General features: G+C 45.8%; 1 protein-coding gene across 5 annotated transcripts in view; it reads right to left on the bottom strand.

The window, feature by feature from the left end:
* The window catches only part of LOC106568027 (homeobox protein cut-like 1), a 240,257-nt gene that overhangs the window by 35,973 nt on the left and 182,254 nt on the right, over positions 1–22,030 (bottom strand). For 3 of the 5 annotated variants that reach the window (XM_014138032.3, XM_014138034.3, XM_014138028.3), the window contains exons 9-15: positions 15,361–15,409; positions 12,420–12,713; positions 11,335–11,393; positions 9,809–9,857; positions 9,632–9,725; positions 5,120–5,905; positions 2,399–2,479 (exon numbers count right to left, since the gene is read on the bottom strand). In XM_014138032.3, the coding sequence (XP_013993507.2) occupies positions 2,399–2,479; positions 5,120–5,905; positions 9,632–9,725; positions 9,809–9,857; positions 11,335–11,393; positions 12,420–12,713; positions 15,361–15,409 (1,412 nt within the window). The remainder of the gene's footprint in view (positions 1–2,398; positions 2,480–5,119; positions 5,906–9,631; positions 9,726–9,808; positions 9,858–11,334; positions 11,394–12,419; positions 12,714–15,360; positions 15,410–22,030) is intronic. The other 2 variants (XM_014138033.3, XM_014138031.3) reach the window with 1 other exon arrangement.

Consider the following 22,030-nt stretch of genomic DNA (forward strand, 5'->3'; position numbering starts at 1 on the left):
TGGAAGAAGTTTGGAACCACTAAGACTCTTCCTAGAGCTGGCCACTCGGCCAAACTGAGCAATCAAGGGAGAAGGGTCTTGGTCAGGAAGGTGACCAAGAACCCGATGGTCACTCTGACAGAGCTCCAGAGTTCCTCTGTGGAGATGGGAGAACATTCCAGAAGGACAACCATCTCTGCAGCACTCCACCAATCAGGCCTTTATGGTAAAGGGGCCAGACAGAAGCCACTCCTCAGTAAAGGTACATGACAGCCCGCTTGGAGTTTTGCCAAAAGGCACCTAAAGGACTCTCAGACCATGAGAAACAAGATTCTCTGGTCTGATGAAACCAAGATTGAACTATTTGCCTGAATTCCAAGCATCACGTCTGGAGGAAACCTGGCACCATCCCTATGGTGAAGCATGGTGGTGGCAGCATCATGCTGTGGGGATGTTTTTAAGCAGCAGGGACTGGGGGACTAGTCGGGATCGAGGCAGAGAGATCCTTGATGAAAACCTACTACAGAGCGCTCACTTTCCAACAGGACAATGACCCTAAGCACACAGCCAAGACAACGCAGGAGTGGCTTCGAGAAAAGTCTCTGAATGTCCTTGAGTGGCCCAGCCAGAGCCCGATCGAACATCTCTGGAGAGACCTGAAAATAGCAACCTGACAGAGCTTGAGAGGATCTTCAGAGAAGAATGTGAGAAACTCCCCAAATACAGGTGTGCCAAGCTTGTAGCGTCATACCCAAGAAGACTAGATGCTGTAATTGCTGCCAAAGATGCTTCAACAAAGTACTTCTGTAAATGTGATATTTCAGTTTTTATTTTGTATAAATTAGCAGAAATGTCTTGTTTGCTTTGTCATTACGGGGTATTGTGTGTAGAGTGATGAGGGAAAAAAATATTTAAGACATTTTAGAATAAGGCTGTAACGTAACAAAATGTGGAAAAAGTCAAGGGGTCTGAATACCTTTCGAAGGCCCTATGTTGCTAGTATTTTACTTTTTTGAGTCTGACTACAGTATGTCACAGGTTCACAGTCATAACATAGCCAGTGAAATATAAAGCTGAATGTTCGAGTTAGAGAAAAGTGCTCCTTTTCCAATAAATATCCAGTAAAAAAGTCTGAAGTTTGAGTCTACTGACTGTCTCCTGTCTAAAAGGAACCCAAGGTGATGTTGAACCTTCTCCTTCAGTGAGTTCTGACATCAAACCGCCATGGCTCACCCTGGCAACAGCACCAGTGTGTGTGTGTGTCTGCTGGCAATACTCCCCTGGGGGCTCCCTTTACAACACAGCTCAATCCTGTTAACACAAGAGGCCACGGCTACACATGTTCCTCATGAGCGCTGAACAGAACACTTCCAGCAGCCAGCCAGCCAGCTACCCTACGCAACAATGGAAAACAGACTTTGGACAGACTCCATAAGAAACACAAGACCTGGTGTTTTGGATGGGCTTCAGAAGTGAGGGCTAATTGCTGTTTGGAGTTAAACATGGAGGGGCCTGACAAACGTGGCTCCCGAGCTTCCCAGCTTCCTCGCTCTCATTTGTCCTGAGTGAGTGGTCAGAGTAATTGGGCAAGGTCGCGCTCGCTCATGTGTGTGAGTGAGGGGGGGAGCAGCTGGGTACAGGGGGTGAACTGGAAGTAAATCATGACAAAAAAGGGGTCAGACAGGGCAAGGATGGGGGACTCCGTAAGCCCCTCCCAGCACGTTCTAACTCACACACATACACAGTGATACACACACGCACAACCATGGTGGTGTACAGGCACAGCTGCCGGGTCATGGGGAGAGGATGTTATTATGTTTTTCTAAGGACCTCTGTTTTTAAAGTTTTACAGTTTTGTCAAGGCCACCACCGCCTGTGAAGAAAAAGGGGTTGAAAATGATTGTGTATGCGGCCTTCCGAAGTGCCAAACTGCATGTAAGCACCACACCCTTGGCCATTTTCATAAGGCATGGGTTTGGGGAAAGTACATAGCAAAGCATATAAAGGAGCTTTTTAAAGCCTAAATTATACAAATGAGGTTTCGCCCTGATGTCAGACAGGGAGAGTTTGCGTGGGCTGGTTTGGACTGAACGTTTTAAGACGCACCCTATGCGTCAAAAGGGTGCCTTTATAACCCCCTTCACGTTTGCCTAATCCCGTGTTTCTGCCTGAGGTAGAATGTGTCCTTAACCACAGATCTAGGATCAGATAAACCAACCCCTTAATGGGGAAGAAAAAATATCTGACCCTGTATCAGTGGTTAGGGTAAACATCAACCTCCTCCCTCTATTTTCAACCAGACTCCAGGCCAGAAGTGGTAGAGTGACTTTGACAATGGCTAACTGACACAACAAATTGTACAACATAAAAGCCGACCAAAACACTAAACCAACCACGATAGGGAAGGCAAAGAACAGACCTGGCCTCGAGGAGCCTTCGGAGCCGGTTCTTCGCTTCGGAACCTCCTGAAACACTCTGTTCAGGTTCTGGCCTGGGTTCTCTGTTGGAAAACAAGTGGCGACAGATAAGATAAGTGTCAGAACCCTGAACTGCCACATGGAGGTGGATATAACCCCTAGGCACAGATCTAAGATCAGCTTACTCTCCCCAAATCCGAACCGTTAACCATTAGAGTGAAAACGCAAAATTGACAATTGATCAGTGTCTAGGAGCAGCTTCATTCTACTCAAATTGAGACAGGATATGGTGGTGGTAGTCAGGGCCTTAGCTATATAGAGCTATAGATCTACAGTTACTAGACCAACTCCTCAACATCTAGTCATCTGAGCAAAAACCCTAACATTTGGGCAAAACCAATTCAACAAGGACAAAACCTTTAAGTGACTTACTTAAGAACGCAAATATAGCTAGAAGCCATATGGTTCAGTATGTCAGAATACAATGCCTGGAAACGCACACATGCTCTTTGTTAACACTTCGGCCAAAGTAATACACACAGTAGTAGGCAACAGTATCTTATTGTCAAACAGCCAGAAACAAAAGTGGATTGAAGACCACTCTACACAGTCTTAAACTGCCTTCTGAGAACCCTTGAGTCAACCCACATGTTCTACCATTGAAACCCACATGTCAAACTCTCCACATATTCGAGAACAGACATTGATGGGGATTTGGACTCACTGGACCGTGAGTTGTGGGTTCAGTTATTGAGAACATAAATGATTGAAACGGAACAGAACTACTAGCTACAGCGCATAAGAACCACATTACATTTCTCCCCAGCATGATTCTATTAAACTTCTGTTAGACTTCTCCCCTGGGCCGACAGGTTTGGTGCTTGCTGCCAGACCAACTCCTTGAAGCCCGTCCAAACAAGTACAATAGACAAGAGTGCAGAGCAACAGTGTGCACATTCATCTATACTCACTACTCTGCTTAACACAGAGGGGAACAAATTTCACCCGAGCGCAAACTTTCACATCACCCCTGCCCTGACTGCCAAGTGGGCCTGTGCTGTTTAACGCAGAGAGTCTTGACTGCGGTCGTGTTTCCTAATACCCCTTCTGTTTCGCATCGCTCTCGTCCAGGGCTGCTGACGGCAGCAGCTCTCATCTTGCCTTGTGACGCTACTGACTGAGCACCAAGCTCCAAATGTATCAGTTCCTCACCCAGAGACAGAAAGAGAGGGAGAGCAGAGAAACAGACACAGCCAGAGGGATGGATACAAAGAGATCGAGAGATTTACAGGGGGGGGGGGGGGGGGGGGGCAGAAGGAAAAAGAGAGAGCAAAGAGGAGAAATATGGAGTCATTTAATAGGACCCCAATGTACAGGTTTGCGTTTTGTAATCTGTCTCAAATTTGACGTAATTGCTTGTGAAAGTGTCCGCATTATGAGCAGTTTGGGGTGAAGAATGAGGGCTTTGCAGCAGGGGGGGTGCAGCTACAGTCTGAGTCGCCATGTGTACTGTCACTACTGTGGGGCATGCTTTTTTCAAAGACTTAAAGCACTATCCTCAGAACATTCTGTTCTGCATGACTGGCACAAACACACAGTACACACAAACACACTACACACCCCTCTGCACCACTGCCTGTCCAGACATGCATGTTATTGACTGCTGTTTGAGCCTATTCAGACAGATCTTTCTCTGCAATCTGACGGGATCAGCTTGCCTCCCACTCACTGACTCAACAGTACAGGCTGCATTCCCAAGCAGCAAGCGGCAATGTGCCATTTAAGACGGTAACAAAATCAATAGCAAAAAGCAGTGGGCCGACAGCGCTAAGTGATGGAACCCTGAGTGGCGCGTGCGACGATGACATCTTGATAGACTAGCTTGTAAATGCTCCCTCCCTCTACTGGGTTTGATTCCTGGGACGGTTGCTATGACGACAGGCGAAAGACGATAACAACGGAAAGGAAACATGTCTGCGAGGTTAATCTGGGCATTTTAGCAGGCTGGCGACAGGAGCGATAAAGATCGCTGTCCATTCATCAAGGGCCCGGGCTATGGCCACACTGCTGAAGTGTGTGGGGGGGGGGGGGGGACGTCTAAAGGTCTGTTAAAGAGACAGCGCTACCACCAGTGACCAAAAATGCCCCCGTTTGTGAGGTCAAAGGTTTAAGGTTAGGGTCGTGCACTAACTGAGGATCACATTGAACGGGGACGTTCTGAATGTTGTATTTTGCTAATCTGAATAGCATCAGTGTGTCTGACAACATTCAATGTACCATTTAGCACCAATTTTCCCATTGAGTACATATATTTCTGGGATAGCACAGCATGACCATACTGAAGCTACTGTAACACAGAAACAGAACACCTGCCTGAACCTGGGGCCGTTCTACTAGCCTCGCAAGCTGCTTAATCTCTCGAGTTTACATGAATGGAATCAGTGGTAATCAGTCTGGTAATTACGAGGTTACCGTTCTATACTCATCAGAAATATCTCACCTAGGAATTGGAACTTGATGTATGATGCAAAGCACCTGGAGGCAGAGACATCACTAATATGTGTGTATATGTGATGTGCTCAGCTATGTGTGTGTGTGTGTGTGTGTGTGTGTGTGTGTGTGTGTGTGTGTGTGTGTGTGTGTGTGTGTGTGTGTGTGTGTGTGTGTGTGAGCAGTTGATGTGTGCTGTGTGAAGTGTGTGTATACATTTCCGTCAGTCTCACCTCTCTGCCTCCCCTGGATGCTGCGCAGTGCCAGAATGTTCTGCTCGTCGGACAGGAACTGCCTCATCTTGTGGAAGGGCTCCTTGCCCCGGATGGTCAGCTTGTTCCAGGGCTTGGGCCTGGCCAGTATCTCACTGACCGAGCCCTGGGACAACCCCAGCACGTAGTGGCCAAAGATCCTCTGCCCGATGTTGTGCTTGATCAGCTGCTCCTTGACCTGACGCGCTATCTCAGACGTGTCCATGTCTTCACCTTCTGAGACGCTCCCCGCCCCTTCTGACTGGCTGGGCGAGGGGGCTAGGCCGTTGACATCCGGGCTGCCCGCTGACGGGTGCTGGGATTGCGACTGCAAAGACTGATGGGGTGGTAGGGGGCTGGCTGAAAGGGAATTATGGGTGGGGTAGTTGGAAGGGGAGAAGAGCAGGGCCTGGCCGGAGGCGGACACTGAGTCCTGCAGGGCTTTGGAGTAAAAGGTCTGCATGAGCTGGCGCTGCAGCAGGGAGTTGAGCACCACCTTGCCCCCCAGGGGGAAAGCGGTGCCCGCCGACGCCAGAGAGGAGGGGCTGAAGAAGTCCTGCCCACCCAGCCCGCCACTCGTGGGCGAGAAGTGGTGTGTGCCATTGGCGGCAGTGACAGGGGTGGTGTCGGAGGAACCACCTGAGCCAGTGCGCAGTAGGAGCTGAGAGGAGGGAGGGGGAGGGGAGCCCTTCAAGTTGGTGCCCATGGGTGTGGTGCAAAGACGTTGTTGTCCCTCTGATGACTCTTTGACCTTTCGCTCTCTCAAACCTGTGTAACCAGACAAAACATGACACAGATCAATACATCATGTGGCGTCAACAAAGTCCAAAATAAAAAACTAAATATCTAGACTGGGGGGTGCAGTGTACTCCAGTGGAGTAGCATAACATTAGAGTGGAGAGGCACTGATGGAGTGTGTGTATTTGCCAGTCGGGCTTCTGGCTGTGGAAAGGGACACTGAGCAGTAGTGAAGGGAAGCATCTGGCAGGCATGTCCCAGGATATGGACACAGGCAAAGGTGCCTAGCTTACCTGCTGTGTGGTGTATGCCCTGCCTACCCTCCTTTAACCTGCCCCTGCATCTCACCATCTCCAGGCCACCACTCACTAAAGGTAGAGTTGGGATTCGCATATTTCATGTTGGGTTAACATCAGTGGTGTGTGTGCCTGTGGTGTGTTCATCAGAGTGTGGGGACAGTAGCAAAACTTACTATACAGCAATGATAAACAATGGCTGCCAAGCAATAATTGCTCTTTACGTACTTTTCCTTGTGCGCTTTGATGAATGTCAGGTATAGCCATAGGCCCAACACCATTGCAAAAGAGACCATGATCATCAGGCACATAACATTTAGTTATTCTCATGAAACTGATAACATTTTACAATCATTAACATGAATTAATCCAAAATCACATTGGGAAGTAACCAAGTAAGATGCTGGTCCGACCTGTAGCCAAACAGCACCTTTGGTTTCACAGACATGATCTGGTAGGACAACGAGAGATCCCATTAGGAATACAAATGAAATGCTTCATTTTCGAGGGCGGGGGAGGGAGGAGAGCCGAAGCCAATTGGGATGACATTTCCAGAGCGACCGAGTGGTAAAGGGCACATTGGTAGGAGAGACTAACGGGGCTTCATTAGCATACTGGATCACTTTGTCTCCACCAGCGTCTGACCTCCAGTGGCCCCCTTCTCCTCGCCCAGGGTGGGCTGCACTGTGCCCCTCCACTCCCCCACCCCCCGACACGCAACTGCAATCTGTGTTGTCACAGATGCACTACCCAAACAGCCCTGGGAAGCAAGCAAACTGACCTTAACCCGTAAAGATGAGATGTAGCCTCCAAACACAAGCAGGGGTCGGTACCTGTTTGTCTAGTTAGAGACCCCTAGCCTGTGGTGTGGTTAGAGACCCCTAGCCTGTGGTGTGGTTAGAGACCCCTAGCCTGTGGTGTGGTTAGAGACCCCTAGCCTGTGGTGTGGTTAGAGACCCCTAGCCTGTGGTGTGGTTAGAGACCCCTAGCCTGTGGTGTGGTTAGGTCATTTTTTGGAGAGGTCAAATCTTGGAGTTTAGGGTAAAATAAACTAAGGAGAGATTTTAAAAGAGAATACTGAGGTAAATTAGAACAGAAAGCTAAAGCTCTCCAAAGTGGAAGACACTTACTTTTTTTCAACTGAAAAAAGGCAAACTGATCACCAGCTGGTGTAAAACTAGTACCAAAAGGTTGGTATTGTACACCAAGGACCTACAAGTCCCCAATCTTTTCATCCCCAGAGTCTAAGCAGTTGGGTAGCAGATGTAAAGTCAAGGCGTTTAGAGAAATGGAGATAACAAGGAACTTCAGAAAGTGATCCTGTTGAAATGTATCACAGAAAATGTTACAGTTTCTCTCAAATCCCCATGTTTAAAGGGCTGATTCTCTGAATGAGATAAATCGAGAAGCCAGACAAGACGAGTACCGCGCTGAGGAAGCAGCAGCACTTCAATCTTAATGGTGTGAGCAGACTGTCTGCATCGAACCCTTCAATTCAAATCTATTATACATTAACAGGCCAGACAGATATTTGTTTTCTTTGTATCAAATGTGGGAGTGTGCCAATGGAAACAGTTGACACATTCTTTAGAAGTGTGTCTCTATACTTGTAGAAAAGAAAAAGCTCCAAGAGAGATAACTGTCTTTCCTTTGAGTCTAACAGTCTCTTCTTTTGCTGGCAGAGATAGCTGGCACTGCTTCCTGTTTGACTACTGGACTTCCTGTCTATAACCCCTCTAGGCAACTGACAGAGTAAAGAAACAAAAGGACTGTGTGTCCTTTTAAGTTTGAAGCACCCTGGCACACACACAGAGGCACAGGCCCATGAAGGCTAAGATGTACCTTTTCTCCCCATTACAGTCTGGTCTGAGGTAAATTCAGCTCAGACAATGTGTACACTATCAAAAAGCGCTTTGTGACAGATATCCTTCAGTCTCAGGATTGTAGACAAGGAGACTTAACAGATGAAAAAAGCCATTAAGTTTGTGAGTTTATTAGTGTACGTCTATGGGTCTGTGTAAGGCCACTGAATATGGGGTATGCGGTTCAAAGAGCTGGCATGTCGTGACAAGAGAGGACGATAAGGGATCATAGATCAAAGGTGGAATACTAGGGCTCTGTGTATCACTGAATTAGGCTCAATGAGTTCAACAAAACACCAGCCATCTCTTTGTAAACAACTCTATCAGTGCTTAAGGGCCTGTTCTGTTCCAGCCTGTGAATAAGACCTTGACAGAGGGCAGGTCACACCAGGAATTGACTTCGTGGTTGTGTCTACATGTATATCACAAAAAAAATGTATCTGCTGATATGTGATCGGCTGTTCTGATACTGGTTAACCCTTTACACTTGTGGAAATTGGCCTATAGGGCTAATTTAAATGTTTTTTTTTTACAGAATAAATATGAAATGCATAACCCTGGTAGAAAGTGAAAAGGAACAATTTGGAGATCATGGGAAAATAATTAGAGTTCACCAGACAAGACTAAATCCAGACATTACACTGTTGATTTTATGTGCATTTTACATTTACTGTACTTTTGCGCCGCATTTGTTAATATCGAAATCTGAAAATACTCTGGATACATTCAGTAACATCTGGGGTAGGTGCAACATAAGTAAGACCCAAAAAGACAAAGGGAACTGGTGTCAATGCACTTTGATGACTCAAAGAAGAGTCTTCATCTATAAGGTGTATTATTTAGCTCTCCTAGCTGTGCCGTTGAGGGTATCTAGAGCAACCTGGCATCCCCGCCATCACACAATTACTGTTGTTGCTGACGGCCTCCTGGGAAGGCCCACCCTCTTGGTAGCCAGGCCCAGCCAATCAGAATTCGTTTTTCTCCACAAAATACTACTCAATTTCATCAGCTTTCCAGGTGATGAAGAAGCCAGATGTGGAGGTCCTGGGCTGGCATGGTTACATGTGGTCTGCGGTGGTGAGGCCGGTTGGACGTACTGCCAAATTCTCTAAAACGACGGTTGGAGGTGGCTTATGGTAGAGAAATTAACATTCAATTCTCTGCCAACAGCTCTCGTGGACATTCCTGCAGTCAGCATGCCAATTGCACGCTCCCTCAAAACTTGGAGACATCTGTGGCATTGTATTGTGTGACAAAACTGCACATTTTAGAGTGGCCTTTTATTGTCCCCAGCATAAGGTGCACCTGTGTAATGATCATGCTGTTTAATCTGCTTCTTGATATGCCACACCAGTCAAGTGGATGGATTATGTTGGCAAAGGAGAAATGCTCACTAACAGGGAACACTAATGTCAGTTGGCAAGTTCCCAGGTTGCAAAGAAACACTACATAGTCCACAGCAGATGTCTGATTGATAAGTCACCTTCATACATCCTATACGTGCATGTGCATGTCTGTGTATGTGTGTGTCTGTGTATGCGTGTATCTGTGTATGCGTGTATCTGTGTATGCGTGTGTTGGTGGCTTGAAAGACTCACTACTCAGCTCACTGTTGTTCAGGCGCAGGGAGGAGCTCTCAGAATGCAGGCCTCGACTCTTCTCCAACAACAACTGCAGAGGCTTCTTAGAGTCCTGACACAGAGTACATTGTTAAACATTGTTTTGATAAGATATACTGTCTAAATATTGTTCAATGCAACATTCAGCCTCCATACCTGTGTTGAAGAGCAGTTTGAAGAGCTGAACTCTACGGACTTGCGGAAACTGTGAAGTGAACAAGGCAAAATGGACCACTTGATTACTGCACCCACTACAAAAAGGAGATCACAAATAGACACAGCACCATAGGACTGAAATATATCTACTACCAGCCCCAGAGAATATCTAAATCAGCGACAGGCAGTGGCAAAGCGATATGTCACAAAGAGAGTCGGCTCAATACAAGTCCTTCACTCCTCTCTGACCATCGAAATCTGATAATGCAATGAAATCCTTAGAGCCAATCATAGTAATTAAAATGGGTTATTCAATCATGTGCTGGGTGCCAATTGGATTCCAGGCGATATTATCTATAAAGGAAAAAGCATCTATGAAAAGGTTGGTAGGCAAATAAAGACACTTTGGTCTATTAGGAGAGGAACGCTTCCCTTTGGGATTCCAGGCGGGCTATCAATACACATTCACACAAACCACTCTTTGGCTGACCATCATAGTGGCTCGAAAAACTCTCACAAACAGAACCATTCACTGATACTACCTTTATGACTTTTTCCAATTGGGAAAATAATGCCTGAAAATCCAGTTACCAAATTAATGTCCAGACGGCCCCTTCCTCAGATGAGCGGAGACTGTTAAATCCTGGCAAGACAACGCCCCAGTTCCCTAAACATGGGCAATTATCTTATCGGCCAAACTTAACATAGTCAGCCTTCTTGTTACTGGCTTGGACAGAGATAACACACAGCACAACACCAAACAACGGAAGAAACTGTTCACCGTCTTGAGATGCCAGACCAGAAACGCTAGAGCTTATACAAGCCACTGACATAAAAAAAACGAAATACGCCGCAATAAAGCTAAGGACATGAATGTTGTTAATGAGTGAAGATTAAAAATGACATTTATCATAACAGATTTCCTTGGTTTATTCAACCTTTTTTATATTAACAAATATAATTTACTGAGCAATACACAATATATTTCCCAACTGCAATCAATGGTTTCAAAAGAGTTACCTTTAAAAGTAGCTATACTTTTAAAAGAAACGAGAAGACCATGTCAATAAACCCACATGTGGGGAGAAAGCATCCAGTACATACCTCTTTAATGAGTCTACAGCACAGCCATGTTAGCATCCCATCTCCAGACCCCAAAACATCCAAATCAGATAAGAAAGCAGTGGCAAACAGAGGTTGAACGTGAAGGCCTGCTGTCCAATCAAACTAGCTTCTCTGATGAGCACTACCAGTGCTTAGCCAATAATACTCGGACTCTGCACATCCACATTCAGGGGCTAAATCTAAAGGTTAATGATAGTCTTGAGGGTGGTTTGGCAGAGTGTCCGAATGGCATTAGAGTGAATCCGTACCGACCCGACCTTGGACGAAGCCACGTCTTACATACTTGCACCGGTGGCATCACAAGTTTAGGCTCGGAATGAATTTATCCTGGTTAATTTGTATGGTTTATTGAAATGACGCCTGTGGCTGAGGGGAGGGAGACAGAGGGAAAATGAATTAACCTGAGCTCTTTCTTGATGTCTTCGTAGTCTGCCTGCTCCTGCAGTTTCTCCTCCAGTTGCTGAGTGGAGAGAGAGACACTTCGTTACTCTCATAAAGTAGTGAGGACCAATGCATGGGGAAGCAAACATTTTGAGAGTCATGGTATACTCTTCAAAGAGTATCTTACCCCCCCAAAAAAAACAACTTGCACTTGTCTTTTCCTACTAGCACCGACTTTGCTGACTTCTTTATTGAGGAAAGATGTACTACAACTGTGATGTGGCTGTGTCACCTAGCTATCTTAGGTGAGACAGTCAGTCGCTCTGTATAAGAGAGTCTGCGAAATAACTCAAATGTCAATGTAGAATATGTTCTCGAGGAGTCCCAGTGTATTAGCATGTGCACATTTTCGATAGCTCAGTGCATTGGAACATGTACATAACGACTCTACTCATTTGTCTTTCTGCAGTCTCTAAAAACACATCACCATGAAGCTACACTTGTCGCGACAAATTCTAATAAAGAAACACTACAGCAGAGGTAGGCAACTACAAAAATCCTAATTGTATATATATAAAAAATAAATCACTCGGAGGCCGGTTTTGGCCCGCGGGCCGCCTGTTGCAGACCCCTGCTCTACGGTCTCTGTGCATAAAGCTCACTGGGTATGACATGTCTGTTCAGTCTCCATGGATACAAAGACGTGTCAGTCAAGTCCTAAATGTAGAGTCTTGTGTGAGGTGCCCTGCAGAGTTCAGTAAAACCACTGTGACGTTTAGGGAGAGAGGGTTCAGGGCTATGCATTAGTCAGAGGGTCCTGACATGTTTCATTTGTAAATGACTGTTGTTCTGAGTTCAAGCTGAAAGGTAGAGCTCATCTTGTGCACAATATCCAAATGCATTAACGGGATGCACATGGACGCATTATAAAGTACTACTGACAACTTCAGTTTTTCTTACCATGGCACACAGTGTGGTTAGGCCTACTCTTCATAACTGACTAATGTACAGGACTAACCAGGGCCCTCAGTGTTATGGGACTAACCAGGGCCCTCAGTGTTATGGGACTAACCAGGGCTCCTGGAGGTGGTGTGACAGGGCTGACCTTGAGTGAGCTCTCCTTGGTGCTGAGTTGCTGCTCCAGCTGGCTGATTTGCAAGGCCGAGTTCTCACGGACGTTGGCCAGGCTGGCCTGCAGTCTCTGCACGTCCTCAGCCAAGTGCAGTACCTCCCGCTCCTTGGCGCTCAGCTCCACCTCCAGACTGGAGCGTGACAGAACCTCCAAGGCTTGCTCCATGTCAGGGGCCTTCTGGATCTGTGTGGCAAGCTGGAGAGACTTGTTGGCGGACGTCAGCTGTTCCCGAAGAGCCTCTGCTTCCCTCTCCGCTACATCCGCTCTCTGAAGGAGAGAGAGTCAAGTTTCCCCATTATCCCACCATTCGCTGTCATGTACTGTCTACAGACAACCATAAGATAAATCACTGTAGGTCTCAAGCCATTCTTCAAGGACCAAATCTAAAGTTGAGATCTGCTAATATAACCTACATGTTTGATAGACATTTATGATTTGTGCTAAAATCTGAATTGCACACACACACACACACACACACACACACACACACACACCACACACCTCCAGTTCCAAGATAGTAAGTACAGAATTTAGACCCACAGCGATTTCTCTGTCATGGTGGTGTAATACATGCATACCCCCCTCCATCAGACAATCTCTGACCCACAAAAAGAAGACAAGGGGGAGAAGAACACAATGCATCCTAATGACTCATTACATGTTGAAGGTGCTTAAACATTCAACCTTTAGATATATCAGGCGCTAAAGCCTTCATCTTTATGGAATTATGGAGATTTAACATTTTTCAGGCGGCTAAGTTATTCCAAAAGTTTGGGTAATGAGGGCGCCATTTAATATAATGACAAATAATTGTTTTGGGTGATTCTATTTACAAATTCTAATCAGCAGGCTCCCTTTAATTACGTGGTAGCCAGAGAAAAACAAGGTAAGCAGACACACAGTAAAACCTTCAGGGAGATTTTACTTTTAAGTGTAGGTGTAAACTAATGTATATTGAAATGTGATGAAAACAGATAGCCATACATTATAAATATACTTTCAAAGAATACCATTTAACAGTGTGCACTACAGAAACATGTTTCTCTTCCATTGTCTCTCGCATAAACACTGTTACACAGCTACGTGACCATGATTGGAAGTGCTTGTACCACCATATATAGCGTGATGGAATGGCACTGCAACTTGCCCAGTCATTGGGAGGGGAGTGAATGAAGTGTCGTCTGTAGAAGGCTGACACCAGCGATTCTCCCCCCCCCCCCCCCCCCCCCCACCACCTCAACCACTCTGTCTCTCTGATAGCAGATATGAGGAGTGTGCGTCTGCTGCGCCGAGGTGGATGAGACGGGTGATTACAAGAACAAAGTGACAGCGAGTGCGTGTGCACACACAGACACACAGTGCGGATCCACAGACGGGTGAGGAGAAGAACGGGAGCATGACAGCTGATAAGGGGAGACACGCGCCCAGAGTGGTACAGCTGACGGCACGACACCGTACTGCTCTGTTCTGTACTGCGGGATGGGGCCCTCATCTGTCTTGTGAAGGGCGGGCACAGCGACAATGCCATAACTGGCATGTCATAGGGGGCTACAATTGAAAATGACTGAGTTAGCCCTGCTAAGTGAAGTCCTACCTGTACTATAAGGAAACCCTGGTGCTGGAGTGTTCCAGGTACAGCAGGGTTTTGTTCCAACCATGCCACCTGACAACTAATCACCTCACCAACTGAGCTAATAGATCAACATCAGCGACCGGCTTATTTCCAACAACCTGGGCCAAGATTCACAAAACATTTCATACACAAAAATTTAAAAAGCTCCTTAAAAAGATAGTTTGTAAGTACAATTCCTCAAAAATATCTTAAGATTATTTTTCTTACAAACTTCTCAAATATTTTCTTACGGAATTCTTAACTATCTTCTTAAGATCATTTTTGCTAGGCAACCGATCTAGCTTGCTATCCAGCTAGCAATCATGTTAGCATATTTCTTACTGATATTATACTGCTCTAAAAAATGTTTAGGGTTTAAAATAATCCATATTGAAACTTTCAGATGAAGTGTGAGAGTGAATGAAACATGTTCAATTGCTTTTATTAGCTTATTCTCTCATTGCCCTGAGTTTAAGACGAGGGTTTAGCCATCTTGGAATTAAGAACACTTCCAAGAAGAAATCCATTAACTTCATTTTCAAGAATCTAATTTCTTCTTAACTTTGTACTTAATTAGAAACATAAGAAATAATGTAAGAACATTTCCAATAAGCTTTTTGAGGAATAGCAACTTTGCTTAACTTTCTTCATAAGTCTATAGTTAAGGAAATAATTGCAGTCTTGTGAATCAGGCCCTGGTCTCCAGCAGTCAACATGAACTCCATGCCAACCTGCTTGGATGACACACACAAACGGAACGCGTTCACATTCTAACTAATCTGATATAAACAAGATCACATGGTAACGGCTGCGGCAATAGTTTTCAACTGCAGACCCAAAGCCCATATAGAGTAATTACACTGCTGCGCATTATCTTGCCTTGACTTCTTGGCTGATATCAAAGGGTCGTCTCAGTGTAAATAATGGCTAATCACCACCGTGATGTGTCTGGGCGAAAAACACGGAGAAATACATTAAAGGAGGCCAAAGATAGAGGCAACGCCAGATTAGTCACACTGCAGAGCCTCTAATAGTGTAGTCTGTGTGTCTTCATTGTTATTCAAGAGGCTAGTTTCACTTAGATATATTTCCTTCCTCATAAGATATTTATCTCAGACTTCAGTATGTTACATACTTTGTGGAACAACATTTGGAATGCATTTCAAACAGAGCAACTCCTGTATCAAGCCACCTCTACAGATACATTGAAACTAAGGCCAAAGGGTGTAAGAGTAGTATGTCTGTTTGGATCCTTCGATAGGACCCTTTGTGAAGAGGTGTTAAAAACAGCCAGGAACTCACCTGATTGGCTCTCTCCAGGTCTGACATCACCACCTCAATCTCATTGGCCCTGCAGAAAGAAGAGGCACGCAATCAACAAGGAGGCAAACAACAATAGGCTTGGCACACAAGCAACAAGAGAAGTGTTCACATGAGTGGGACTGAGTGTTTGCATGCCCTGTAACGTTCTGTAGGTGCATTTCCACACAATTGTGTATACAGGTAGACAATGTATATTTACATCCATGACTGGATTCTTACTGTGTAATATGTTCCTACTGTGTGTCTGTGTGTGTGTGTGTGTGTGTGTGTGTCTGTGTGTGTGTGTGTGTGTGTCTGTGTGTGTGTGTGTGTGTGTGTGTGTGTGTGTGTATGAGAGAGCGCGCCCATCCTCCAGAGTTGGCTTGCTGCTTGTTGCCTTTCCTCCTGGTCTGTCCCATTAAGCCCCTCTCAATTACACCCTAATCCTGCAGTCTCCCACCCTGCCACTGGGTCCCTTCCTGAGCCATGCGGACAAGCCCTGCCGTAAAACAGAGGGATTACACTAATATCGTCTTAATACACACTGATCTCATATCATATTTTTCCATTATGTTTAGCGCCGGGCTCAAGCTCACAAATGGCTTTCGGCTTAGGTGTTTATTCACATCTCTCCATGCTTAACCCCAGGGTTAAAGGGATGCTCTGAGGGTTAGTATTATCCCCCGCTTTATGCTCCTCCGCCAGCCACTGGACTAGTGTTCATAGTGACTCAATAGGATTTACTAGAGTCCGAACTGAATGGGCACGTTTGAATTTGACATTGATATTCACTTTTCGGCAATAGGGGAACAGGTGTTAAATCCACTCTCGCAAATAGAAACACTATGGCGTGTCAACCAATTGCAAGGGTGTGAGAGTGTGTTTGTTGGGACGACGGTGGTACTTCTACCCTGGGTTTTTTAATTACCCTAGCCAGTCAGAATTGCAGGGCTCAGATAACAGTCTCCTCTCAGTGGGCCCCCTACACTTAGGCAGGCTCAGGCTGTGGCACCGCTCGCACGCCGAGTGGAGCCAAATGTTGCCATGCTTAATTTAATGGCAACATCTAATTACAGATAATAACGTTTAAAAGCTTTTAATGAGGTAAATTGGGTTTCGTGTCACATTTTAAGTGCAAGGCATATTTGTAATGAGCGGGGATTATCATTGAGATGCATTGTTATTAATAATACACTGGAGATCAACTGCTTCTATTAAACATTGCAATGCTATACCGATACTGCTGATTGAGATACGGCAATAAACAAATAGTGTTGTGGATGGAAACGACACACACGGGCCAATAGAACCCTCTGGCTGCAGTCCAAATCATATAACATTACCTCTCCTCCACTGTTAAAAGCATTCTGCATTTGGACAACACAATCCAATTGGAAAAGCTGCTGGAGAGAAATATAAGGGAAGAGCTTTCCCAACCAGTCGGTATTGTGATATTAACTAGACAGCCAGGTATAAACAGTGTGTGCTGCTCTTGATACTAATGCAACCCAAATAGCTTTGGAAATTGATAGTTCAATCAAGGTACAGATGCAAAGTATTATTAAATACCTGTGTATTTGCATGGATTTGTGAATTAGGGAAAGGAAATGCAGCTGTAAGACAGAGTGGAGGATCAGTGATTAGGTTTAGAGGGAAAAATGATATGTATTACCAGCGTGTGATCTGTGGTCATGGCACCGATGCACAATCCCCCCTCCTTACCCAAGAACACAATTGAGTTTATGTCAGAAGTGGGTAAGTCAGGAATCCCTGATAATCAGGAATCTAAGGCTGAGACTTAGGGATGTAGAACAGACAGGCAGCACCTTGTATGGAACTTGCCTTGGCTGCAACCGTGCCGAGGTCTGGGAACCCACATCATCCCCACACAGTAGTCCACTACCTGATCGCGGTAAAACCTTAGTAAGACCACAGTGAGAGAGAACAAACATCTCCCTTCCCTGTGTACAGTGAGCCACAGTAAACCGTATTCACACCGTACGGGCCCTGACCCCAGACTACAGAGGACCGGTGAGGCCTGGGCCTCTTGAATCCACTCCAAGGTGTTTGCCCTCTGCGCCTTAAGATGGGCTCTGCTGTGAAAACACGCTGATTAATGAAGTCCTTAAGGACGGAGTGTGAGCGGCGGGACACACCTGAAAACCCCCAATATCCCCTTTCCTGGAGGGTTTCCTGTCTTGGCGTCTGGTGGGGCTCCCAGACGGGAGGGTTGAGTAGTAGAGAGTGGTAGCTTTCTCTCTCTTCAAAATACATTAGCTAATGGCCACAGGTTCAAGTTCAGGGGTTCGGATTCAAGTTTAAATTCACAGCTCTCAAGTGTTGAATATGGAACTCAAATGTCATGAAGTTATGAACAAGACTCCCAGCGACTTTGGGAACACTGCAGTAAGTTAAGGTGTTGGAGGCTCCACAATTACTCTACAACTCATTCAAAAAGCTTAATCATAACTATGCAAATGTGCTGAATATGGTTTAATCCGTTGAGCTCACCCTGGATGTATTTTGAACCCAGATAGCTGACATTAAAATGTCACCACCTCAGCTGACTTAAACTAGAGTGAACCAAAGTTGTGCAGATGACGCCTGTAGCAGTGCTGGAGGTATGTGTGTGTTTTCTGGACTGAACTAGGGGCCGGGGCCCTCTCCTCTCTGCCCTTTCCATCGCCAACGCCTGTCAGAAATGAGCTGTTAACCCCTCTGGTCAGGCTCTGTGGCCGGATGAGTCCGGAACACTATGATATGCCTCTGGTAATCCTTTCCTCTTCACCACTATCCCTCCCCCTCCATCTCTTCCCTTCATATCCTGTGCCCCTTTTCTCCCAGCCCAATCCCCCTGGGCCAGCACGACATTTCACAGATTTAGCCCATTAGATTTTCATTTTCCTCCCTCTCTCTTTCAGCACAGTCTCTGTCGGCTTGGAGATGTTTGCTTTCCTCCCTTCTCTTTTTTTCCTCGCTCACTCACTCACTCACTCACTCACTCACTCACTCCTCTCTCTCTTCTGGTGGAGTTGCTTAACCTTTCTGCGACTGGAGAGGCAAAATGGCCCCCGGGGCTTGGTTCTTCTCGCTCTGTGTGTGTAGTGTGTAGTGTGTGTAGGAGGAGAGGAAGAGAATAGAAGGCCATGATAACGCGGCCATTCTTCACACTGCTGTGGCCGGGCTGCTCGTCACAATATTGCTCTCTGCTTTTAATACAGTTTCCACCCACAACAACCACACAGACCCAGGAGACAATGGTACTGTTGGAGCCTTAACACAGCTAGCACAGCCAATGCAGGAAGTAACATTTAGTAAAGCACCATTTTGGTCAAAACACCCTGAACCATTATTTTCCTATGTGCCAGGTTACAAAGTCCAGCGACATGAATGGGACGGGATATATCATACATACAAACACTCCATATGACCCCATTCTTCCCGACATATGTTAACGTCTTTTTATCTGTCTTCAGAGGAAGGAAATAGCATAGTTCTGATAAAGTATTGTTGCCCCGTTGATGTGCTCGCCCAAAATAGCGCTCTCGCTAACATCTGGAGTGAAACGCTCCAGTTCTGTCCGGCTGGTGCTACCACACACACACACACACACACACACACACGTTTTACTATCCTTCTGGGGACCAAACAAGTGATTCACATTCAAAATCCTATAATCCCTAACCCCTAGACCTAACCTTAAACCCTAACCCTAATTGTAACCCTAACCCTAAACCTAACCCCTAAACCCAAAATAGCCTTTTTCCTTGTGGGGACCGGCAAAATGTCCCAACTTGTCCGAATGGTCCTTGTTTTACTAACCTGGTGAAGACTTCTGGTCCCCACAAGGATAGTAAAACCAAACACACACACCACAGAGTGTGTTCTGCTGCCTGGCCTGCCATGCTCTGCTGCTGAATCGCTCTATCAATCCAGTGCTGTGTTTATACTGCTCCAGCCCCGGTGCTCTGCTTACAGTGTCACCGTGGGGGTTTGCAACAATATTGTCAAGGTCCGCCTGTGCCGTCCTTCGTAGCATTGTAGAACACTATAAATAGGCTCTTTTGGGACGGCTCGCCAGTCCTAATGTAATAACTTAGAGGAAAAGTGTGTGTGGTGTTCATTAGCCAGTCCCTGTTCTACAGAAGCAGAAGGAGAGGAGGATATCTCATCTGCCAGCAAGCCATTCTGGGTGTGATGGTGATGAGTGCAGGGACATGGGCTGTGGCATATCATAAAGAGAGTGAGAGACAGACAGAGAGCAGTAAGCAGTAAAAAAGAGAGGAGAGAGAGAGAGAGACCGAGAGAAAGAGTAAGCAAAGCAGAGATAGGAGAGATAGAATTGAGCGAGAGAGAAAAGGCCCATCCTAGCACGATGCCAAATCACAACACATCAGGGCATCAGGGAGCGAAGGGGCTCCGGCCGAGCAGAAACAACCACCGTCGTCAAAGGCAACCGCCAGCGCGCCCGAGACCATGTCACAGCACTGTGCGGGTGTCTGGATGGGACACACACACAACCCGCGTGTGACGGGTTGGGGGGATAGGCGTGAACAAACCTGACATTTATCGGTTGAGGAAATGGGACTGACTGCTATCAGGGTTTGTGGCTTCTCATTGGAGCGCCTGTCGACATGCATCCCGAGCTCAACTCCCATAAATCCCCAGATACGCAAAAACAGCCACTCACAAATTACAAGGATAGGGCTGGGAACTGCCAGGGACCTCAAGGTACAATATTATCATGATACTTAGGTGCCGATACGATATGTAATGCGATTCTCATGATTTTATATGTATTGTGATTCGGTATTGTGATTTTATAGCGATTCGATGGTCCAAATATACCGCTCACCATATGTCTGCTGCAGAGGGACAAGAGAGAGCCATGAGAAAACGTTTTGATCAGTAATGGAAAGAAAAGGGCTGAAAACAAAACCGGCACCCTATCTAAAAAGAAGATGGAGAACAAGTGATGAAGGAAAAAGAGAGTTTTGATGCAGGTACAGCCAACTAGCGCAAAAATAAAATTGCAATGTCAAAACGATACAATATATCGTCAAAAATAATATCCCGATATGTAACTGTATCGATTTGTCCCCCCATCACGCGTGTACATACACACAGCCCCCCTTCTCCAAACAGATACGCTCTAACATACCACCTCCATCTCTCTCCTCCTATCACTTCCTTTCCCTTCTTCCGCTTCCTTCTCTCCTCCCTCTCATCTATCCTCTTCTGTTGTTCTCTCCCTGTCTCACCTCCCCTCCCTCTCTCTCGCCTCTCACTCCCCCCTCCCCTCTCTCTGTGGGCCTGTCATGGTGCTAGGCTGATGTTATTAATGTGCACAGCTCTGGTGAGACTGAGGCCCTGCCTGCACCAGCTCAACTAGCTCTGGGCTCTGTGAACACACACACACACACACACACACACACACACACACACACACACACACACACACACACACACACACACACACACACACACACACACACACACACACACACACACACACACACACACACACACACACACACGCACACGCACACACGCACACACGCACACGCACACACGCACACACGCACCCCGTCTGTCTGCTCCGCTAAAGATGGAGACTGGGCAGGAGTGGGTGTGGGAGAGAATGGGCTCTCCATAGAACAGCTTGAGAGCGAGCGTGTGTGTGTGTGTAAGACACACACAGAGAGAGAGGGGGAGAGAGTGTGATAGAGAGAGTATAAGCCCTCTATGGAACAGCCCTCAAAAAGTATTCATAACTTCACATTTTGTGTTAGACAATTTAAAATCGATAAAATGCTCACTCATCTACACACAAAACCCCATAATGATAGTGTTATTTTTATTTATTTTTTTACATTTTTTACATTTTAGTAAATGTATTGAAAATGAAATACTGAAATAGCTCATTTATATAAGTATTTACACCCCCGAGTCAATACTTTGTAGAAACACCTTTGGCAGCAATTACAGCTGTAAGTCGTTCATTGGTAAGTCTCTAAGAGCTTTCACACCTACTCTAGATTGTGCAACAGTTGCCCATTATTCTTTTCAAAATTCTTCAAGCTCTGTCAAATTGGTTGATAATTGCTAGACAACCATTTTCAGGTCTTACCATAGATTTTCAAGTAGATTTAAGTCAAAACTGTAACTTGGCCACTCAGGAATGTTCACTGTTTTCTTTGTAAGCAACTCCAGTGTAGATTTGGCCTTGTTTTTTTTTGAAAGGTGAATTGTGTGCTTGGCCCTCCTATGTTGAACATAATAAACGGCTCTCATTTCACCGGATGTGTACCAAACTCACTAAAAGTGGCAGTAATTAAGCCTCTCTTGAAAAAGCCAAACCTTGACCCAGAAAATATTTTAAAAAAACAAATCAGCCTATATCGAATCTCCCATTCCTCTCAATTTTTTGGGAAAAAGCTGTTGCGCAGCAACACACTGCCTTCCTGAAGACAAACAATGTATACGAAATGCTTCAGTCTGGTTTTAGATCCCATCGTAGCACTGAGACTGCACTTGTGAAGGTGGTAAATTACCTTTTAATGGAGTCAGACCGAGGCTCTGCATCTGTCCTCGTGCTCCTAGACCTTAGTGCTGCTTTTGATACCATCGATCACCACATTCTTTTGGAGAGATTGGAAACCCAAATGGG

Source organism: Salmo salar, chromosome 13 (assembly GCF_965601325.2).
Source record: "Salmo salar chromosome 13, fSalSal1, whole genome shotgun sequence".
In the NCBI taxonomy this organism is placed as follows: Eukaryota; Metazoa; Chordata; class Actinopteri; order Salmoniformes; family Salmonidae; genus Salmo; species Salmo salar.